Below are 22515 nucleotides of genomic sequence, written 5' to 3' on the forward strand. Positions count from 1 at the left end.
GGTGTATATGGACCGCCTAATAGGTCAGAGAGGAGATCGTGTGTCGCATCGCTGGGTACACACGTCCTTTAGTGTGTACCCAGCTCAACAAAAAATGTTTTCAAAACACAAAATGGCTGCCACCACTGCAAGCAAGCAATGGGAACACTGTAATGTCACTCATTAAGAAAACAGTATAAGGTCCTGCCCCATCCCTCTGTGTTTACCATTCACAGCCGTGGAGGTGCTCCCAAAGGGATCTGCCAGTGGTACAAGGTGAGGAAGCAGAAGCTGGGGTTCCGGCGATTTGAGACCCTCAATCAGTTTCTCTGGGCCAAGCAGGAGGAAAGAGATAACAGAAATGTGGGAGGATAAAAAAGTGCATTTCATGAGGGGCCAGGAAAGCTTGGGAGACATCATGCATGTGACAGGCAGAAACCCTGCAGTGGCTGGGGGGAGGGGTGGTCAGGGTCTGGTTTGCCTACTTTACGTTACATGCAGTACCACCCTACCCAGACACAGGCCATTGGAGTTTCTGATACAGTCTCCTATCCTTTACTCATTTCAGGGATGAGATGTGTATATCACTGCTACACATACAAACCCCATCCCTATTTCCACACATAAACAGATGTTACAAATACAAACCCCATCACTATTTCCACACATAAACAGATGTTAACAAGCACACAAGCTGCTTCTGAAACGTCTGCAACTTAATTTCCCCAGACTACAAACTAAAGCTTCCCACTCCACATAGTGCACCTTCTGTAGTGTGTAATACCTGCACAGCAGCCCCTCCTACCAGTACTCCTGTCTTTATAATACATGTATGGGATCCGTAACGTATGGATATGGTATATTTACAACGATGTGATGTATACAGTAATTTCTTAAATCTCCTCACACACATTATAAAAATAACCAGATGCTGCGCACAACTTCTATACTAAATCATGCATAATAATGAGTGTTAATGAGTACAGAGAGTATATAAAGGAATCGTATTTAATTAATACTAGAAAACATGGTAGCAATAATACAAATGTTAAAATTGTCAGAAGTGAATTTCAGTTGTGTGATATGTTATACACACATACGTGGAGGAATTCTGTTGTCCTCACATGAATATCTTAACTACTTCTGAGGTAATGGAATAGACAATTGCTAAAATCACTTTGCATGAACAGTGCTGCCAAAATTGCATGTAGGTTTAAATGTCAATGAATAGAAAAAAAATCAAAAATCACATGTGCCGTGGTTTCACCAGTACCACATCACTGTTGGTCTATATTGGATGTAAATAGTCTGGATATGGGAGACCTAGCGGCGTCCCGCTAGTCTCAATGTGAGTACCTTGGATTATGTCCTTGGCAGGATTTACCGTTGCCTGGGATGACTCTTCTCACAATCCGGGGACGGCTAGCTGGGGCCGGCAGCGGGGATCACTCTGAGCTGCGGTGCGCTGTGCCGCGCAATCACGGACACTGCCCCTGTTACCAGGGTCAGGACTGGGATCGCGCCCAAGTGCGCCGACAAGCAGACGGGGAGGCGCCACCGGCCCTGGCTCTGACGGGCCGTGGACGCTACCCTGAACAGAGGATACTTACTCGGATGGGCTCCACTAACTATCCAATCTCTGCTTCCTGTTCAGCTGCGAGCTCGCTGTAGTCTTCTTTTTTCTTGCCGGTGTTCTGAAGATGCATACTCCCAGAGGAAGACCACACAGGTCGAAAAGCGTTGGAGTTGGACACCCTGAGACCCCTTCACCTCTGTGCCGATTCACCCGTATCCACCTACCATCACATCAATACATCTTCAGAACACCGGGGGACACCGACGGACCCACAGAGTGAGTAGAATGAGCAGAGACTGTAGCCGGCACAGGAAGGCCCGTCTGCCTGTGAGATAATCATGCAAATCCATCTGACCAGAGTCTGTTTGTTAGCTGGCCATCCCTTCTTATGGAATCCATATAATATGATTAGGGAGTCTGATGGAAGTAGTACGATCCACGTAGATCTTTAGAACACGGACCACATCCAAAGATGCCTCACCTGCCGAGAGGTCTGGTGAATTAAAGGCCGGAACCACAATTTCCTCATTCAGGTGGAAGCGAGAAACCACCTTGGGAAGGAACAGCCCTGTATTGATGGAATATCAAAAAGGGGGGAGAAACATGAAAGCGCCCCTAAATCCGATACCCTACGGGCAGATGCTATAGCCAGAAGGAACAGAGTCTTCGCAGTGAGCCATTTGACATCCACTGATTATAGCGGTTCGAATGGAGGTTCCTGAAGCCCTCGGAGCACTACTGAAAAATCCCATGGAGCCACAGGGGGGACAAAGGGAGGTTGTATTCGTAGAACACCCTGCATGAAGATGTGAACATCCGGTTTAGGAGCAATTTTGCGCTGAAACCAGATAGACAAAGCAGAGACCTGTACTTTCAGAGACACTAGGCGGAGGCCTAGATCCAATCCAGCTTGAAGAAAGGCAAGAAAACCCTTAGCCATTAGGAGGGATGTCTCGAGAGCCAAGCCGTTAAAGACAGATGGGCTAGGTCTGAATGGAGATATGGAGTCTGAGACAACCAGACTACTCATAGAGGGAGCTGAAGAGGAATGTCTATGGAGAGCCTTTGAAGATCGAAGTACCAGTGACGTCTGGGCCAGGCTGGAGCTATTAACATGACTGTGCCTCCCTCCTGTCTGAATTTTCGAACCACTCGAGAAAGCAGGAATATTAGAGGGAAGAGGTATGCTAAATGGAAGTTCCATTTCACCGACAAGGCATCTATGAAGGCCGTGTTTGGGTCCTTTGTTCTGGCTCCATAAATTGGAAGTTTGTTGTTGTGTCTGGAGGCCATGAGGTCCACCTCCGGAAGACCTCATTTGTCCACTAGAAGCTGAAAGACTTCTGGATGTAGAGACCATTCTCCTGCATGCACGTCGTGGCGGCTGAGGAAATCCGCCTGCCAATTAAGAATCCCCAGGATGAACACTGCGGAGATGGTTGGGAGATTGCGTTCGACCCAGGTGAGAATGCGGGATACTTCTGTCATTGCTGACTGAATTTGAGTGCCCCCTTGGTGATTGAGGTAGGCCACAGCCGTGGCGTTGTCGGACTGTACTTGTACTGGCCTGTTTTTCAGAATATTCTGAACCAGAGTTAGATCTCTGTAGATGGCTTGAAGTTCCAGGATGTTGATTGGCAACACTGCCTCGACTGGGGACCATCAGCCGTGGAAGGAGTGCTGGCCGGTTACTGTGCCCCACCCTCGGAGGCTTGAGTCCGTGGTGAGGAGAGCCCAGTCCAAGATCCAAAAAGCACGACCGTGGTTCAAATGGGAAGTTTGTAGCCACCAGGCTAGGGACAGGAGAACCTCTGTGGGGAGGCTCATCGTCTGGGATTGGAGCAGATAGGGTAGCCAATTCCACCTGGAAAGCATCAGGAGTTGGAGGGGCCTGGAATGAAACTGGGCGAACTCCACCATGTTGAAGGTGGACACCACTGATCCCAAGGCCTGCATTGCAGAGTGAATCGACAGTCTGCGATTGTGAAGCAGTCTGTGTAGTCTGTGCTGTAGTGCTGAAATCTTGTCCGCCGTTAGGAAGATTCTCTGAACTCGAGAGTCCAGGAGGGCACCCAAATGTACCATCCTTTGAGAGGGTGTCAGGAAAGACTTTTTCCAGTTGATCAGCCAACCGTGCATTTGTAGAAAGGCAATGGTTACCTGCAGATGGCTGTGAAGAGTGTCTGGGGAGCATGCCAACAGCAATAGATCGTCCAAGTATGGGAGCAGTCTGATCCTTTGATGATGAAGAGAGGCCGCCATAACTGCCATGATCTTGGTAAAGACCCGAGGGGCCGTTGAGAGGCCAAATGGCAGAGCCTGGGATTGGTAATGTGGCTGCAGTGTAGCAAACCGGAGATATTGTTGATGAGAAGGTGCTATAGGTAGATGTAGGTAAGCATCCTGAATGTCTAGGGATACCATAAAATCTCCAGGATCCATAGTTAGGATAATAAAACGGAGGGTTTCCATATGAAACCTGGGTACCCTAATAAATTTGTTCAGACACTTGAGGTTGAGGATAGGCCGATGAGACCCATTGGGCTACTGAACTAAGAAAAGCGTAGAATAATAGCCCTTGCCCTGTTGTAAGGAGGGAACCCGAATTATTACTCCATAAGGACTGAATGACTTTTTGGAGCAGCGGGCCACTACCGAAGTGGCAGATGTCCTGGAGGCTAGAAGAGCCGTATCCATAACTGCTTCGCCTAAGTAGGAGGCTGCATGTCTAATGTGAGATATATGGGACAGCTGTTCCCTTGAAGCATGAGGGGGAAAAGTCTCTTCTAGGGCCTCTGCCCAACTCTCAATGGCTTTTGCCACCCAGGCCATAGCCCAAGGATGAGGAGTAATAGCTCCTGTAAGAGAGTATATAGATTTATGACGTTTCTATACGTCTATCTGTAGTCTCCTTCAAGGAAGTTGCAGTATGAATGTATAAGGTGGCATTTTTAACCAGACGTGTTACATGAGAATCCACCGTTGGGGGAACTTCCCATTTTGTACAATCAGTAGCGGGAAGCGGGTAAAAGGAACTGAACCTTTTTGAAATTTGAAACCTTTTACCGGGCATATTCCAAGCTTTGCTCATGTGATCAGATAGCTGATCCGAGTGAGGAAACTCTTGTAAAACAACCTTTTGATGCTTAAAAAGTGCATGTTTTTTTCTTCGCAGCGGGCTCATCCACTTCTATTTGTAGAATAGTTTTAACAGCTCTCCAAAGAGCAGGTATATTTAGTTTACAGGGTAGCTCCTCTTCTCCTGAGACGGAATCAGAGTGAGAGAGATCTGCGTCTTCTGCCTCCTCAGATGAGATCTCAGAATCAGATAACTGTGTGGATTGGGAAGATATCAAAGTACGTTTAGTAGGTAAAGGTTTCTCCTTTTGCAGTATTTGCTGAAAAACAGTAGAGGTATTAGTCAAACTCAGTACTGAAGTAGACAGTACATCTAACCACGGGGGAGGCAAAGAATTTGCAGGGGGTACTTGCTGTGGCCATCCCATAGGGGGAGCTACCACGGGGACTGCTACTTGGTCCGCAGGTTTTTGCCAGCATTTGTGTAAAGGCAGCCCATAGAATACACAGTATGATACAGTGCAATGAACACATTGCAGTAAGTGTAATATGGCACAATGTAGTGTGCAACCGCGCTATATATAGCACAGTGTAGTGTGCAACCGCAGTATATAATATGTGATAGTCATCACAATTTTATAGCAGATGTGAGGTACAATGAATCCCCAATACCTTAGTATATCAGGGTATATATCATAGTAGAAGAAAAAGGGACAGGTAAAAACTGAGAAAGTAGAAAGTAGAGATTAGCGCTAGCACAAGTCACATACAAACGCAGAAAAAAACATTACATGTCTGCAATGGGCACTAAAATCAACTACACAGACCACAGTGGCTGGTAGGATATAGCGCTGTATAACCTGACCCGTGGGAGAGATATACAGGGAGACTGGACCCAGCGTTTCCCGGAGACTGATTGCCAAAAGTGACGTTAACCACCGGGTCCATTGGCCTTTGTAATATACCTCTGCGCCAGTATCGTTATGCCCCGGTGATCTAGTGGAGTAGTGGGCGAGCCAGTGTCCACATCAGTGCCAGCCTGCACTAAGACGCGGGTCCCCACGAGCGGGGTTCCGCCTTACCTGTCCCCTGGATTCCGGGGAGCCTGCTAGCTAGTCCACCTCGGAACCCCGCCGGGAGTACCTAACACAGGCTTGGTGTCACGGCACCGTGGAGGGGTGATGGGGCGGCAGCACAGACGTCCGGAGTACAGTCTGATGCTGGTCACCCGTTTGGTAAAAGAAAAAAAAAAAAAAAGTATATTATAATGGTGGTCCAGCTCCCGCTGTTCACCAGTGAAACTGAAGTGTTTTCAGGCTGTGGGCGGGGTATAGGGAGAAGGACCGGAGCATCCTGGGATTGAAAAGCTTTGCTGTTGGTCTCCGATCCTCCAGGTCCCCCACCTACACTGCAATGTCTCCCTGTGGACCCTATTGACCCTGAAGAAGAAATCACCTTTACTACCTCAACTATCATTAGTTTTGCTTATGGTGTCTCACTAGCAATTTCTGAAAGCCACCACCATGTTATCTGAGATTACTGTGAGGTATTTCCCCAGTGTAATTATTAATGTAAGCGTTAGGCTGCTTTCCATACTGCTCTTCTCAGCAGTTTTATTTGAAGTTATTTCTTTTCCAATGACTATGTGCCTTGCAGCTTGCTATTTGTCTGGAGTTGAGATCCCCAGCCCACAGGTTTATTAAATTCATCTGAAGAGTGAGCATGGGCGGCCTGGCCCAGGGGACCTCCCCTTTGGTGGAGGAAAACATTCACAAAAGTTGAAGCCCATTTCTTGCTGTTGTCCGTTGATGGATCTGCAGCTGTTGTGCCTACTACTGTATTTTGAAAAGTTTGGTATTCACCTGTATACCCAGGATTGTTATATGCTGTGATGGGGAAAGTTGCATTTTTGCTACTATTAAAAAAGTTACCTATTACATAGTCTTGGCACTAACAACATACTCTGACCTTCCTATCACCAGGACATGGTCAAAATATGCTTTATCTTGACCCTCTTTTATCATAATATCACCAAAACTGGATAAAGCTTCTTGGCGACATTGCCAGGTTAAAAAGCAGCCTGATGAATTGGAAGCGTCGCCCTATGATCCAGAGACTGAAAAACTTCCAGCGAGAACTGAAAACAAGAGTATTGAATATTTCTGGATGTGAGAAAATCACCTTTGCTGATGGCCGTGAGGATAGAATTCACTGACTCCATGCAGAACTGTGACAATGATAGGTGTCAAGGATGACAAGGAGGTTGAGCCTCCTCAGGCCCAAGATAGCTTTTTGCACTATTGAGGATTTTTCTGGCAAGGAATAATCTGGAATAAAAGCCTTGGCATTTCTGAACGAACTGGGGTAATTGCTCAAAATGTTATTAAAGTTTCTATTGTCTTACAAAGCATCAAATTCTGGACTGCACATTATTTTTGGATATTGATGGAACTGTATCCTACAATAATTCCTTACATTATCTAAAGCCCATTGATCATTGATGGAATGAGTCCATGTCTTCATAGTGCATTCTTTTTTCTTTTTAAAAAAAAATAGAATTTTATTGGGTGGATGAATGACAATAAACACAAGACCTACAACAGAGGTCTGCATGAGAAAAATAGCACAACAGTACTAAACACCATGCATAAAAAATACCATTAGAACAAATGAATGCCGACGTCACTGCCTACTATAAGGAAGGTTCATCCAAGCTTTACATTGATAGAAAGAAGAGTGTAGAAAAGGGGAAAAGATGAGAAAAGAATAGAAGTAACGATGTGGAAAACGGAAAAAAGGAAAAAATTAGAAATGTGGGCTGGCTGCCCACAAGCTCCATAGTGTGTTCTTATGCTCCCTATCAGTATCAGAGGGGACTGACTCTGACTATTAGTCACTGTAGTCTGTTTTTGCCAGGGACTTTAGTATCATGGGGAGGCGGACTGTTTTTCCATTGATTGAGAACCGCATGCTGCTGTATCAGTACGAACTCTTCAGGCTCAATTGGAAAAGACCATCGCAGACGGCCTCACAACTCTATCTCCACAGGAGTATTTGAATAGATCAGACACTTGACTAACAGAAGAAAGTATGCATAAGAATCAAGCATCCCTAACTTAGGGGCTTACCTAGAGCAGGTTTGGGATTTTACCCTGGCTTCACTCTGCTACAAGTTCCTACTGCGGCACAATGTGCCAAAATGTCCCTCAAAGGCAGGAAATGCTACAGAGAAGTCCTCCTTAAACTGCTCCTCACCCTGGTCTCCACATTGGCGCGCAGTGATATAGCAAGTACGTATGCACAAACCACTGAAATCAAAAACGATTTGAATTTCCTGAACCAGATCTGTTACCAGATGCAGCAAACTGGTCCCCCCCCCATTATTCAGACCAATATCAGATCAGTATCAGATGATGTATCACAGGGAACTAAGAGGAAGTATGCCAATGCAGTACAGACAAATGACAAACACTACCTGACCTATCTATTACTAGAGACAGGAAAAGATACAGGGAGTATCTGCATTATATAACATCTGGGGCTCATCTTTATATAGCATGTCTCTATAAAAACTAGAAGGTAAGTTATTCACTGTAATGGGCGCCATCAGAGCCGTAACTAGGCTTGAGCCAAGCAATGTCGGCACACAGGGCCAGGGGACAGCGTTGTAGCTGACCCATTGCACCTGCTTTTGGCTTGCAGGGTGCCTGGAAAAGGCCCCCGCAGAGCTGCCCGGAGTGTCCTTAGGATGTTCCGGGAGCCTTGTGGAGCCTCCTGAAGTGTTCATAAGATGCTCGGGTCACTCCTTCACTTGCTGGGCCTTGGTGGCTCAGCACCCTCAATGTGACGCTATGACGCCACATGTACCTGGGGACAAGGCCAACAGGGTGTATTCTAGCCCTGGTACGGCCCTGGGTGATATGGACGATTGAAGAAGAACTATAAGTTTACATTTTGGAAGATCAAAAAGGCTTTGGGAGACCAAACTATAAACAAATCTGACATAACTGGGAAGTCATAAAAGAAAAAAAAAAAAGTTATTTTGTGCCCTGCTATTTTATAAACCCTGCTGGTTTTCAAGGCTTTATATTCAGAATTTGAAGCACTACGCCTAAAATACATAATAAAATGTGCACTTAAGTGTAAGCCCAGTGTGTGATAATCTCCGTTTAACGCAGTTACACTGTACTGATGAAAGTGGGACACTGAAACGCATTAAGCCAACAGTCGGAAGTCCTGGCAACTGTTGTTTACATCTTGGCCGCTCCTACAGTTTCTGAACTACTGAAAGGAGAACATCACACTCTCAGTATGACAATATCATCATGTAGCAGTAACAACATCCTCTTCTTTCAAGTTTCTGAAACATCCTGTGGGTCTGGCCAATACAACTGTCCATTGTCACACAAGGAACATAACACCGATGCACTTCCAAATCCACAGCAGTATATTGGGGTCATATTTAAAGACGTAAACTTTTATGGTACTTTTGATGTTAAAAAGTGTTTTCCGTTCTTTTGAGAAGTACGATTCAAAAAAAAAAAAAGTCATGTAAGCAATAACTTGCAGCGTCCTGAATGCCTAGACTTTACAGTGAATGGAGATAATTTATGGAGCACAATAATGTATCCATACAACAATAACACACAGCCTGTTCACAATGTGGGCAAATCCGATAATAATCAAATAATGGAAACATTGCAAGGACAAAATAAAATTGAAAGGCGCAAATAAAATGGGAAATCGCACAGTAAATGACACAACGTCCCCTGGGTCACAAGCACTTTCCTCCTAACTGTGTATTTACCTGGAGTGTCAGACAGAGGAAGAGGTAAGAAGGGGTCTGGCGTTTTGTGCAGCGGGGGGCTGGAATCCTGCCCCTGCACGTCTAGAGGTTTATCCACAGCTGGGCACGAGAAAGAGAGGAAATAAGCAGAGAGAAAACCAACAGGAGAGAAAGACAGGTGAGAAGATAGATGTAAAGCTACAGACACATACAGAGCCTCCAAGATCCAATCGCCACCTTTCCCTGTAATTGTACAGGCGACGTGCAGGGTTCTAACTACTTGTCTCAGTGGCTCTTTCTCAGACTGCCCCAGACTATAGGAAATAAGTGAATATTTGACCGCCAGTGTAAAGTGCGATCACAGTTACATTTTTTTAGTTTTACATTTTGGAACTGCATTCCTATAATGATCCTTTTTAATGTGGTTACCTAGAAATCTCACACTCTCTTGTTTGAAAAGATGTGGGTCAATGAGATTAATGTACCTATATAATGTGTTAAGTAAACCGTTAAAACATGGCCTGTCTGGGAGATGTACGATGTAAGGGCTGATACCATGACAGTCTGCTTTATAAAGAAAAATAAAGCTGGTGTCTACCTATGTGTTCTGATTTTCCCAGCATATTGCCCATCACTTATAATAATCCTATGTCAGCTGAGCAAAGAGACAATGACGTGTGAATAGTTACCTGCTCCACCGGAAAACAGGGAGGGTCCGAAAGCATCGGCCTGAGACACAGCTGGGGGCGCTGGGAAGCCTGACAGGAGGTCCTCTGATGAGCTGCTCAGCAGCTCTGGAGGTTTACCTAATGGGGAAACAAAGCAGCAGGTGAGAGACTGCACACAGGCATCAGCCTCACAGGTCATGGTCGCCATTATACCGTGGAGCTAAACTTAAAATATTAACTTGATTAAAAAAATAAATAGAAGTGGTGAAAGTGATAACGGCATAATAAAACCTGACTTATATCCAGATCTATATCCTTTGCCATTGGTGACATATTATTTATCACTACTGTATATGTAGCGTATTACTGACCGACACAGTTACTGCTGTAAATATTAGCAGGCATGTTGTCTATTGCTGACTTGCTAGTGGACATTACTTTTCGCATATTACCAAGAACCCTGTGCACATACTACCGGCATTACCGCTACCGCTGTACCACCTAGTGGGTGCCACAGCCATTACTGGCACACTGAGCACTGCTGAATGTAGCTGGTGGCTCATACTTGCACTAGGGAGGCCAGTTGCACCCCAGAGAGATGTTCAATCAATTGCTGATGAAATATTAAATATATATATATTGTTTATAGTTCCAGATTTATTTACTGGTTGCACAAAACAAAATTATAAATGTAATGTAGGGCCCTTAGGACCATTTGAGGGCCACACTGTTTAGCATTTTTCATCTTAATTGAGAAGTACACCTAGGGCCGAATTCAATTAGCTGCGGTAATTAACCTGGGCTATTCAATTACAGCCCGCAGCAGCCCTCAGTAAGCCCGCAGGCTGCACTTAGCACAGAATTCTGTTCCAGCCTGAGGGAGGCTCAAACAGAAACCAATGGTAAGTGTTCTTATAGCGGGTGCCGCAAATCCATAGCTGTGGGTTCTCATCACGGAACCTATGGGTTAGCGCGCGTTAACCGCAATATTACAGTGCAAGGAAAAGGAGTTGTAATTTAATAGTTTTAGGCCTAAAAGCCAGAGGCTACCACCCTTTTCCTCACGCGGTAAATTAAAAACTGCAGCTAACTGAATCCGGACCCTAGTCCTAATGAATGTCCCCTACACGGAAGAAGCGGAAATGATGAAGTGTCACTTTAGAAGATACTGACTAGGAAAACTATGGGCTGGTCCCCCTCCCCATCCCCGAATGCTCTACAGGACACATTTACATTTAAAAGACCGGCTCTATGTTGCGCATCTGGATCACCAATGATATGTAGGAATGTGTCCCTCTCAGTAAAAGAGGGAAAAAAAAAGATCACAAAATAGGGTGCAGACACTCTCTAGGTCACAGGCGACGGGAGGCTTTGCCCTTCTAAATTTTAAAGGCTTATTTCTAGTCACACACAATTGTCCCAACTTCAGGACTGGTTTGAGATGTCACTTTTTTAGAAGAGGACAGGGTCCTCCATCTCCCCTTTGCATGGTTTTTTTTGCAAGAAGATGTCCTGGAAGACTGTACTAGTCCTTCAGGAAAGTTCTGTGATTTAGAATTTGGTGTTTACGTCTGCGGGAGGCATGGGGCTGGATCACAACTCTCCTATTTGGGGCAGTGATAACCTCAAGGAGGTGCTTAAGCCCTGTAAGGGTCTATGTTTGGGCTGATCTCTATCGGATACATCTACTCCAGAAACACCTTAAATATTTTTACGAGAGGAGTTTGGTCTTCCTAACACCATCTTTTACAGTTCTCTGCAAATGAAGCGCACCCTTACTAAAATAATTTGCAGAAATTTCCACACCATTCACCCCTCATCTCAGTCACACAGCTCTGTGCAGGGTGGGCTCACGTAAAGTCATGTCTATCCTATAGACAGACATTCAACCCTCATAATCTCCTTTTCCTCAATTCTAAATCCACTTTTGGAGCAGAATTCGAAGGTGGCGTGGGACATCATGTGTAGCTGAAAAACAACATCCTGCACTAGGTATTGTAAAGTATAATACAACACTAGCTGTTACCTGTGGCTTCGCCCACAATGAAATCGCTTCTGCCAATAATTGGTACAACACCTATCTCTTGCACTGATGATGCCAATAAATTTTGCTTTTGTTATTGCTCAACAGATTGAGATAAATCAAAGTGCAGGTTATTTCTAGGATTTTCCATTACAAAATGAAGCAGCCTTTATGAAAATTGGTTCAGTATCCTGCCCATCTTTCCCTGAGACACTCTGCACTGAAACCCCCTCCCTGGGGGCCTGTCCCGTAGCACCCTATCCGCTGACATCCTGTCATCTCTGCCAAACAAAAAAAAGTCTATGGCAATCTAAATTTTTCAAGCATTCATTTGCTATGTCACTAAAAAACACAGTATGATAAAACACAGAACCCGCTTTCCCCTTCAAAAAATATTTAAAAAAAAACAGTAACCCTAGAGACACTAAGGGCGGAATTCAACCACTGGCTAATTGATCACCCAGACTCAATCAATTAACCCCAAAGCTTGAACTTATCTGGGGACATGGCCTAATCGCAGGAGGCATGGCCACATTCCACTTAGAAAAAAAAAAGACAAAATACAACTCTTTGGCACAGCGATGAGGACGGGGGCACTGTTAGCCCCTGAGCAAGGGGCAAATCAAGGGAGTTGGGGGGAGCGAGACTCCCTGGTCCCATTGCAGTATAGCACACAGGGCCTGATTCAGCAAGGAATGCAAGTGACAGAACGCACACAGCCGATTATTTTGCACCGCGCATGCATCGCACTGTGCGTGCGCGAACTAGCCCGTGCGATTGGGTATGGGTACGCAGACTACACGCAGTGTGTACGCAGACCCTTCCGATATTGACAGTAAGTGCAGTTTGTGGATGGTGACAGGAGATTATCGTGTGAACGCTGGCGCGCCTGTGCGTTGGGACGCTGTTATAGAGGCGTGCATAATTAAGGCAGTGCGGCGGCATATGCAGTCAGATGACTCGATGCACGCATGAAGTGGCCAAAATTGTATAGTGCTGGGCGTCTACATCTTATGCTCTGGTTGCAGTGCATATGCATTGAATAGTGTATACACGCAGCAGCCGAGTGCTTGAGTGCGCACACTTGCGTCCCGTGCTGAATCAGGCACACAGACTGCTGCTTATCAGGCATTTCTTTTCAGGAGTTTAGCAGGCTCCAAAAAAAACATCCCCGATAACTATATGTTTCAGGAGATCAGCAGGCTCCCCAAAAATCCCTGATAAGGGTTTTCGGGCAGGTGCTGGCATTAACACATAGGATCCGTGAACTTATCAGGGAACCTGTGTATTCGCCCAAAACAGATAATTTTTCGGGCGAATAAAACGGGATCTAATTGAATTGCTCGAAGGCAATTCAAGCTTTAAAATCCTGTTATTTGCCCAAAAAATTATTGGCTCTAATTGAATTTCCCCTAAATCTGCATGAAAAAATTGAATTGCAACATTACTAATAAAGCATGTTCTTACTATCGCCTAGCTTAGCAAAGTCCTTATTGAGTAATTCCTCCGCAGTGAGTTTGGAGAAGTTATCGTCATCAAACGGATTCCAACCAGAGGACTCGGGGGGGTTGTGGACATTCTGCTGTGAAGTCCTTGGTGATCCAGAGGGGGTTGTTGTAGCAGACCTAAAAGATACAAAGACAAGAAGGGTCTGAGTTATTAAATCTATAAACTCAGGAGACTGAGAATTAATGCATAAAGAAAAAAATGTGTTAAGTAAATGTAATGGAGTTGGATGAAATCTATCTAAGGCAGGGCTTGACAAATTTTTTTAAAACTTAGGAGCCAGGATGAAAGTGTAGGAGCCAGACCCCTCCCTTCCCCCCCGGGAAGCATTACTGACCACTTACGCCCCTGACAACCAACCCCTATCGCCACACCACTAATGGCGTACCCCAATAGTAATCCCCCCTCTGCAGTGCCCCCAGTAGTGGTCCCTTATGTAGTGTCCCTTTAATCAGTGCCCCCCCATATGCATTGCCCCCAGTAGTAGTCCCCCCCTATGCAGTGACCTCAGTAGTAACCCCCCCATAGTGTCCCCAGTAGCGGCCACCCCCAATATGCTGTGTCAATACAGTAGCAGCCATCCCCCCTATGCAGTGCCCCTTAAAAAAAAAAAAAAAACGCAACTAACCTGATCCCCGCTCCTGCCGACGACCGCCGCTGTCCGCTCCTCCTGGCCACCATGCACTATGGGAGAGACGTAATGACGTCTCTCCCAACCTGCTGCGGGTGAGCCGGAAGGTGGAGCTCATGAGTGAGCTCCAGGCGGCTCACTCCGTGAAGGACTCAGCAGCCAATGAGAGTCTGACAGACTCATCGGCTGCTATAACAAACATACAGCCGCCGCTGACGGCTGTATGTTTGTTACTCTGTAGTGTGGACCACGCTCGCGGTCTGCACTATAGGGCCCGGGGGTTGCTGAAAACCTAGTCGCCAGGCAGCCAAATCTGGTCGCCATGGCGACCTGGCCCCCGGGTTTTGTCGAGCCCTGATCTAAGGCATCCACTCAAATAGATAAAATGATAAGCGTTGCTTGAATTTATATTTGGGTGAAAGGTCTAATATTGTGAAAATTATATTTATGCTCTTCTTCTTAATGAAGCATTAAACATGTTTTCAATGTATAAATGTATTTCTCAATTTTACTTTCATTCAAATGAGAAATTTGAAATGTTCAAGACTTTCAGATGGTTAAATACATTTGTATCCTGGAGTTTAACAACAGTAATAACCCAATGTAATGTAGTACTCTAACTGGGTGAAACAGATTACAAAAACGAGAATCCTGCATTTAATGAGTAAGAAGGCAAGGCAAAAACCCACAAGGTCAAGAGAATGAGGATGGGCGTCAGATATCTGAATAGCCACATATGGCTTGGAGACAAAATGACCATGTCCAAACGTAGTTTCACTTTCAATGCCTTTGTTTAAATTATTAAGATTAGTTATATTTAATGATCTGAAGCTATGGACATAAAGACCAATGATTATATAAAATTAAACATTTTCATGACAAATTTACTTACCCCTTCTATTTTGTATAAAGAGTAGAGACTTGGAGAGTTAAAGCTCAGATTTCTTTCTGAAAACCCATGTTTTAAAACTTATGCTGTACTGCATGATGATATGCCAAGTTATTCTTGCTTGCAATAAAAATAAGTTACAGTCAGGTGCATAAATATTGGGACATTGACAGAATTTTCATATTTTGGCCTCTATTCACCACCACAATGGCTTTGAAATGAAACAAACAAGATGTGCTTTAACTGCAGACTTTCAGATTTAATTTGAGGGTAATTACACCCTAATCAGGTGAACGGTGTAGGAATTACAACGGTTTCTATATGTGCCTCCCACTTTTTAAGGGGCCAAAAGTAATGGGACTATCAACTCAAAAGCTATTTCATGAACAGGTGTGGGCTATTCCCTCGTTATTTCATTATCAATTAAGCAGGTAAAAGGTCTGGAGTTGATTCTAGGTGTGACATTTGCATTTGGAATCAGTTGCTGTCGGCTCTCAATATGAGATCCAAAGAGCTGTTACTAACAGTGAAGCAAGCCATCATTAGGCTGAAAAATCAAAACAAACCCATCAGAGAGATAGCAAAAACATTAGGTGTGGCCAAATCAACTGTTTGGAACATTCTTAAAAAGAAAGAACGCACCGAAGAGCTCAGCAACACCAAAAGACCCGGAAGACCACGGAAAACAACTGTGGTGGATGACAGAAGAATTATTTCCCTGGTGACGAAAAACCCCTTCACAACAGTTGGCCAAATCAAGAACACTCTCCAGGAGGTAGATGTATATGTGTCAAAGTCAACAATCAAGAGAAGACTTCACAAGAGTGAATATAGAGGGTTCACCACAAGATGTAAACCATTGGTGAGCCACAAAAACAGGAAAACCAGATTAGAGTTTGACAAACAACATCTAAAAAAGCTATTACAGTTCTGGAACAACATCCTATGGACAGATGAGACAAAGATCAACTTGTACCAGAGTGATGGGAAGAGAAGAGTATGGAGAAGGAAAGGAACTGCTCATGATCCAAAACATACCACCTCATCAGTGAAGCATGGTGGTGGTAGTGTCATGGTGTGGGAATGTATGGCTGCCAATGGAACTGGTTCCCTTGTATTTATTGATGATGTGACTGCTGACAAAAGCAGCAGAATTAATTCTGAAGTGTTTTGGACAATATTATATGCTCATATTCAGTCAAATGCTTCAGAACTCATTGGACGGCGCTTCACAGTGCAGATGGACAATGACCCGAAGCATACTGCAAAAGCAACCAAAGAGTTTTTTAAGGCTAAAAAGTGGAATGTTATGCAATGGCCAAGTCAATCCCTTGACCTGAATCCGATTGAGCATGCATTTCACTTGATGAAGACAAAACTGAATGGAAAATGCCCCAAGAACAAGCAGGAACTGAAGACATTTGCAGTAGAGGCCTGGCAGAGCATCACCAGGGATGAAACCCAGCGTCTGGTGATGTCTATGCGTTCCAGACTTCAGGCTGTAATTGCCTGCAAAGGATTTGCAACAAAGTATTAAAAAGTGAAAGTTAGATTTAGGATTGTTTAGTTTGTCCCATTACTTTTGGCCCCTTAAAAAGTGGGAGGCACATATAGAAACCGTTGTAATTCCTACACCATTCACCTGATTTGGATGTAATTACCCTCAAATTAAATCTGAAAGTCTGGAGTTAAAGCACATCTTGTTTGTTTCATTTCAAAGCCATTGTGGTGGTGAATAGAGGCCAAAATATGAAAATTCTGTCAAATGTCCGAATATTTATGCACCCGACTGTATGGTAGACTTACCTTTGTTAACTCTTTTTCTTCGAAGTCCATAGGGTCAACAGGGATACCATGGGGAAAATGTGGTAGGAGTGATCCAGGCACCAAACAGTCAAGCTTTCAGCTCCCAGGATGCCTCAGGTCCTCCTCCACATATACCCCGCCCCTGGCCACAGGCATTCAGTTTTGTAAACAAGCCCAAGGCAGGAGAAGGAAAGAGGAGAAGGAATAACCATGTACACCAGAAACACTCGCACACAAGATGAGGGAATCCGTGACTGAAAGAAAAATTACCCAATGCAGCCAGGTGCGTCAGGGTGGGTGCCCTGTGGACCCTATGGATTTCAAAGAAACAGAGTTAACAAAAGGTAAGTCTACCATAACTCTAATTTTCTGCTTCAGGGTCCATAGGGATCCACAGGGATACCATGAGGATGTCCTAAAGCAGATCCCCTAAGAGTGGGGACGCTCCTGAGCAGAAAGGAGAACCTGTCGCCCACACGAAGCATCCTGAGAGGCTAAAGTGTAAAAGGCGTATAACCTAAGAAAAAGTGTGGACAGAAGACCACGTGGCTGCCTTGCACAATTATTCAGCAGAGGCACCACGACGAAGCGCCCACGATGGTCCCACAGAACGGGTAGAATGTGCTGTCGCCGTGTTTGGAACAGGAGATCAGCCTGCGTGTAAACCTGAGAGATAGTCATATGCAACCATCGAGCCAGAGTTTGTTTATTAGCTGGACAGCCTCGTTTGTGAAAACCATACAACACAAAAAGAGTGTCTGATTTTCTAAAAGAGTTTATACGATCCACATAGATACGGAGAGCACGAACCACATCCAAGGAGGTTTCACCTACTAAAAAGCTGGAACCACAATCTCTTCATTGACATGAAAACGGGACACTATCTTAGGAAGGTAACCTGCCCATGTATGGAGGACAGCTCTATCCTGGTGAAAAACCAAAAAGAGAGAGCGACAAGAGAGCGCTGCCAAATCAGAGACTATGCATGCAGAAGCGATAACGAGGAGAAAAAGTGTCTTCGCTGTCAACCACTTAAAATCCACTGGAGGCTGCACTCGGAGAACACCCTAAAAAAAAAAAATTCTAACATCTGGCAGAGAAGCAATATTTCGCTGGAACCAAACGGACAATGCAGAAACCTGTACTCTCAGAGTGGCCAGATGGAGACAAAGGTCTAATCCAGCCTGGAGAAAAGAAAGTACTCGGGAAACCCTGAAAACGTTAGGGTCATAATTTCAGTGGGAACACCACTGACCAAAAGAATGCCAGACTCTGTAATAGATGCGGACAGAGGAAGGCTATAGTGCCCTAAGCATCGTTTGAATCACAGAGCTGGAGAAACCTTTGGCCCTTAAAATGGAAGACTCAAGAGCCACGCCGTCAAAGACAGTCGAGGTAGGTCTGGATGCAGGCAGGGACCCTGCGCTAACAGATCCGGCCATAAAGGAAGCGGAAACGGAATGTCTATGGATAGATTCCGTATGTCAGTGAACCAATGGCTCCTGGGCAAAGCAGGAGCTACCAGTATTACTTCCTGCTTGAATTTCCTGAGGACCCTTGGGAGGAGGGAATCGAAGGAAAAAGATAAGCCAGCTTGAAGTCTGATCTCAGTGCGTCTACGAAGGTGGCTGAGGGGTCTCTGGTCCTGGACCCGTACCTTGGAACCCTGTGGTTGTGACGTGAGGCCATGAGGTCCATGTCTGGTAGGCCCCATTTGTTTACCAGAAGTTGAAAAAACCCCAGATGGAGAGCCCACTCTCCGGCGTGTATGTCCTGACAACTCAGGAAGTCCACCTCCCAGTTGAGGACTCCCAGGATGAATATTGCAGAGATAGCCGGAAGAGGATGTTCTGCTCAGATCAGAATGTTCGTCACTTCCCTCATGGCTGCATGACTTTGCGTGCCTCCCTGATGATTGAGATAGGCTACTGTGGTTGCGTTGTCAGACTGAATCTGGACCGGCCTGCCTTGGAGTAAGTCCTCTGACAGGATGAGCGCTTTGTATACATGGACCTGGAGTGGAACTGAGCATATTTCCATGTCGGAGGTTGACACCAGTGACCCCAGGACCTGCATCGCTGATAGAATGGATACCCTTCACTTGGTAGCAATTTGCGTTCTCCCAATATTAGGGCCGAAATCTTGTCCTCTGGCAGAAATACCCTTTTTGTGCCTGAGAATCCAGAAGTGCCCCCAGATGTACCATCCGCTGTATTGGAGACAAAGAAGATTTCTTCCAATTGATGATCCAGCCATGCGCCTGTAGGCATGCAATGGTCAGTTGGAGATGGTGTTGTAAAACAGCTGGAGACTGTGCCAATATCTGAAGGTCGTCCAGGTATGGGAATATTCTGATTCCCTGACGCCTGAGGTAGGCCGTCATTATTTTGGTAAAGACACAAGGGGCCATTGATAGACCAAAGAGCAGTGCCTGAAATTGGTAATGTTGTTGAGCGACAGCAAACCTTAGAAATTGTTGGTGGGATGGTGTAATAGACACATGCAGTTACACATCCTGAATGTCCAGGGAAGCCATAAAAACAAGAGATATGGTAAGAACTTACCTTTGTTATCTCTGTTTCTACGAAGTCCATAGGGTCCACAGGGTTGACCTTGGGGTATAGGTTGGGAACCAAATCCGGGCACCACGCAGTTAAAGCTTTTAGCTCCCAGGATGCACTTGGGTCCACTCTCCCTATAACCCCGCCCCCCAGCCAGAGGCACCTCAGATTGTAAGTAGCCAAAGGCCGGAGGAGGAGAGAAAAAGAGAGAGAAAACTGGAACACTCTAGAACCATACTCACAGAAAAGGAGACGGGAAGCCGGTGACCAGTAACACAGCCCATATGAAGCCAGGTGCGTCAGGGCGGGCGCCCTGTGGACCCTATGGACTTCGTAGAAACAGAGATAACAAAGGTAAGTTCTTACCATATCTCTTGTTTTCTACTTCAGGGTCCATAGGGGGTCCACAGGGTTGACCTTGGGGATGTCCCAAAGCAGTTCAACCAAGGGTGGGGACGCTCCTGTGCTGAGAGGAGAATCCGTCGCCAAAAAGGAAGCATCCTGAGAGGCAAAGGAAACCAATGCCTAGAACCTTAAAAAGGTATGGACAGAAGACCACGTGGACACCTAGTAAGGCAAAACAGCCGAGGCGCCACGACGAGCCGCCCACGAGGGTTACACGGCCCGAGAAAAAAACAAGCCTCAACGACAGAAATGCCCACCCATGGGTAGGCCCCTGAGGAAGACATACGAGGCCATCCAGTCAACATTTCATTATAGGCCGGCCATCGTTTCCTGTTAAAACCAGAAACCGCAGACCACCAATAAGGAGTCCGCTTACCATAAGGAACTTGAACGGATCACATAAAGCCAAAGAGGCCGGACCACAGTCCATGAGGCCACAACAGCCGAGAGGACTGGGAACTGAATGGCCATACCATAAGTTCCAGAATAATATGGAACCTAAAAACCACTTTAAGAAGAAACACAGGGCGAGAGCAACTCACACCCTGACATGATGCCCTCCAGAAGAGGGAGCCACATGAGAACGCTCCCCATTCAGACACTCTCCTGGTTGATTTAAACACCCTGAGAGAGAGAGAGAGAGCTTAAACAATAGACCATGTAATGGCTATCACAACCAGCGGTTCCATTGACTGTCCCCGGAGGGAACAAAGAACCACTACTAACTCCCCAGGAGTCCCTAGGGAGGACAAATGGAGACATAATCCAGAAAACACTCCAAAGGATGAACTGGATATCAGAGCGGAGCAATTCCATATCTTAACCCTACCGACAGTGTAGAGATCCGCACTGTCAGGAAGGCCAGGCCAAGGGTGAAACCCAAGCCAGCTGGAAGGAATGCCAGAATATCTGGAAATCCTGGACACCGGAGGATCGTATCGACAGGTACGATACCATAAGAATTATGTATGCCACAGTCCGTGGCAGATCCCAGCAAAGTCTGGCCTATCTGCTCTAAACATCTCAATGAAGACAGAGCCAGGGAAGCCCGAGGACCACAGTAGGGGCGCAGTTAAAGACAAGCGATCCAGATCCAGGGAAAAACAAGGACCCTGAGACAACAGGTCCAGATAGTGAAGCAGTAGGAACGGAGCATCGAGGAGGAGACTCCGAAAATCTTAGTACCAGTGATGTCTGGGACGACCTGGAGCCCCCAGAAGGAAAGCCCCTCCGTCTCGAATTAAACTTCCGAAGACCTCGAGGAAGAAGGGAGACCGGAGGACACAGGTACACAAAGTGGAAGGACCACTTCACTGACAAAGAGTCACTGAAGGTAGCTTCAGTACTCCTAGAGCTGGACTGTAACACCGGTAATGTGTGATCGAGTCAGAAGGCCATGGGGATCAATCCCCTCAGGGAGGCCCCCTCTGCTCACCAGGAGTTGAAACCTCTCTTGGAGAAGAGACTAGTCCCCGGGATGCACGCCGTGACGGCTGAGGAAGCCCGCTTCCCAATGGAGAGCTCCGGGAATAAACACCGCAGAGTTGGCCAGGAGAAGACCCTTGGACTATGTCAGAATGGGTGACATTCCTAACATTGCCACCCAACTACCAGTGTTGCCTAGATGGAAGCCACTGTTGTGACACTGTCGGACTGAACCTATTCAGGTTAACCGTGACAAATGGGTTAGGCCAGAGTGAAAGTCCAAGACAGCTTAAAGTATCAACAAGTTAAGTGGCAGGGCAGAAGCGACAGACGTCCAACTGCCCCGAAATGAATGCGGACCAGACACTGTCTTTAGCAAAGAACACCCTGGACGAGATGGCCATAGCCACCCGGACAGAGACCAACTCGCCTCCGTAGAAAGTATCATGGTTCGAACAGCGATCCGATGGAAAAAACTCGATCCATCTGGAGGGGAGTCAATTATGGCAAGGCCTGGAATGGAACTGAGCACATTCCACCCTACCAAAAGGTAGACACTCTGGTAGACCGCGCATCACAAAGAGTAATGACATATGTCGACTGCGTAGATATCCGCACACTCGAAGTTGAAGAGTGGAGATCTTGTCTTACGCCAGAAAAATTCTCAGATTCTGAGAATCCAGCAGTGCTCCCAGATGAAGAAAACCCTGTGAGGGATGCAGGGAGGACTTTCTGTGACGAGAAGAAGCCCCGGTTATCCTGACCTGGCGGTAAAGTACCTTGGTGATCCTGCTAAAAGTAGGAGACCGTCCAGAGAAAGGAGCATTCGGATACACTGAACAGGTGAACTGTCAGAAAATCCATAAAGCTGGTAAACCCCAGTGGAGTTGAGGACAGCCCCAAAAGGCAGAGCCCGAAACTTACAAGTGTTGCTGTGGCACAGCAAACCTGAACCCATGCTGATGAGAGGGCTCTGTATGTACCCGTAGGTACGTATCCTGAATACTCGGATATACCATAAAATCCCCAGGTTCCAAACATCGGATGATGGAGCATGGACGATTCCACCTGAGTCAAGGCACCGTTGGAATCTGATTCAGGGATTTGAGACAGAGTATAGGCAAAGGAGGACCAGTCGGTCACCGCCCCAAAAAGAAAGTAGAACAACCAGTCCCTCACTGA

General features: G+C 45.9%; 1 protein-coding gene across 10 annotated transcripts in view; it reads right to left on the reverse strand.

The window, feature by feature from the left end:
• Positions 1 to 22515, reverse strand: part of AAK1 (AP2 associated kinase 1) — a 148697-nt gene that overhangs the window by 33525 nt on the left and 92657 nt on the right. For 5 of the 10 annotated variants that reach the window (XM_088470816.1, XM_088470815.1, XM_088470813.1 and 2 more), the window contains 4 exons: positions 13578 to 13735; positions 10109 to 10225; positions 9441 to 9539; positions 207 to 308 (listed from right to left, as the gene is read on the reverse strand). In XM_088470816.1, coding sequence (XP_088326942.1) covers positions 207 to 308; positions 9441 to 9539; positions 10109 to 10225; positions 13578 to 13735 — 476 coding nt within the window. The remainder of the gene's footprint in view (positions 1 to 206; positions 309 to 9440; positions 9540 to 10108; positions 10226 to 13577; positions 13736 to 22515) is intronic. The other 5 variants (XM_088470818.1, XM_088470821.1, XM_088470820.1 and 2 more) reach the window with 3 other exon arrangements.

Source organism: Taudactylus pleione, unplaced genomic scaffold (assembly GCF_031769625.1).
Source record: "Taudactylus pleione unplaced genomic scaffold, aTauple2 ptg000105l, whole genome shotgun sequence".
Taxonomy (NCBI): Eukaryota; Metazoa; Chordata; class Amphibia; order Anura; family Myobatrachidae; genus Taudactylus; species Taudactylus pleione.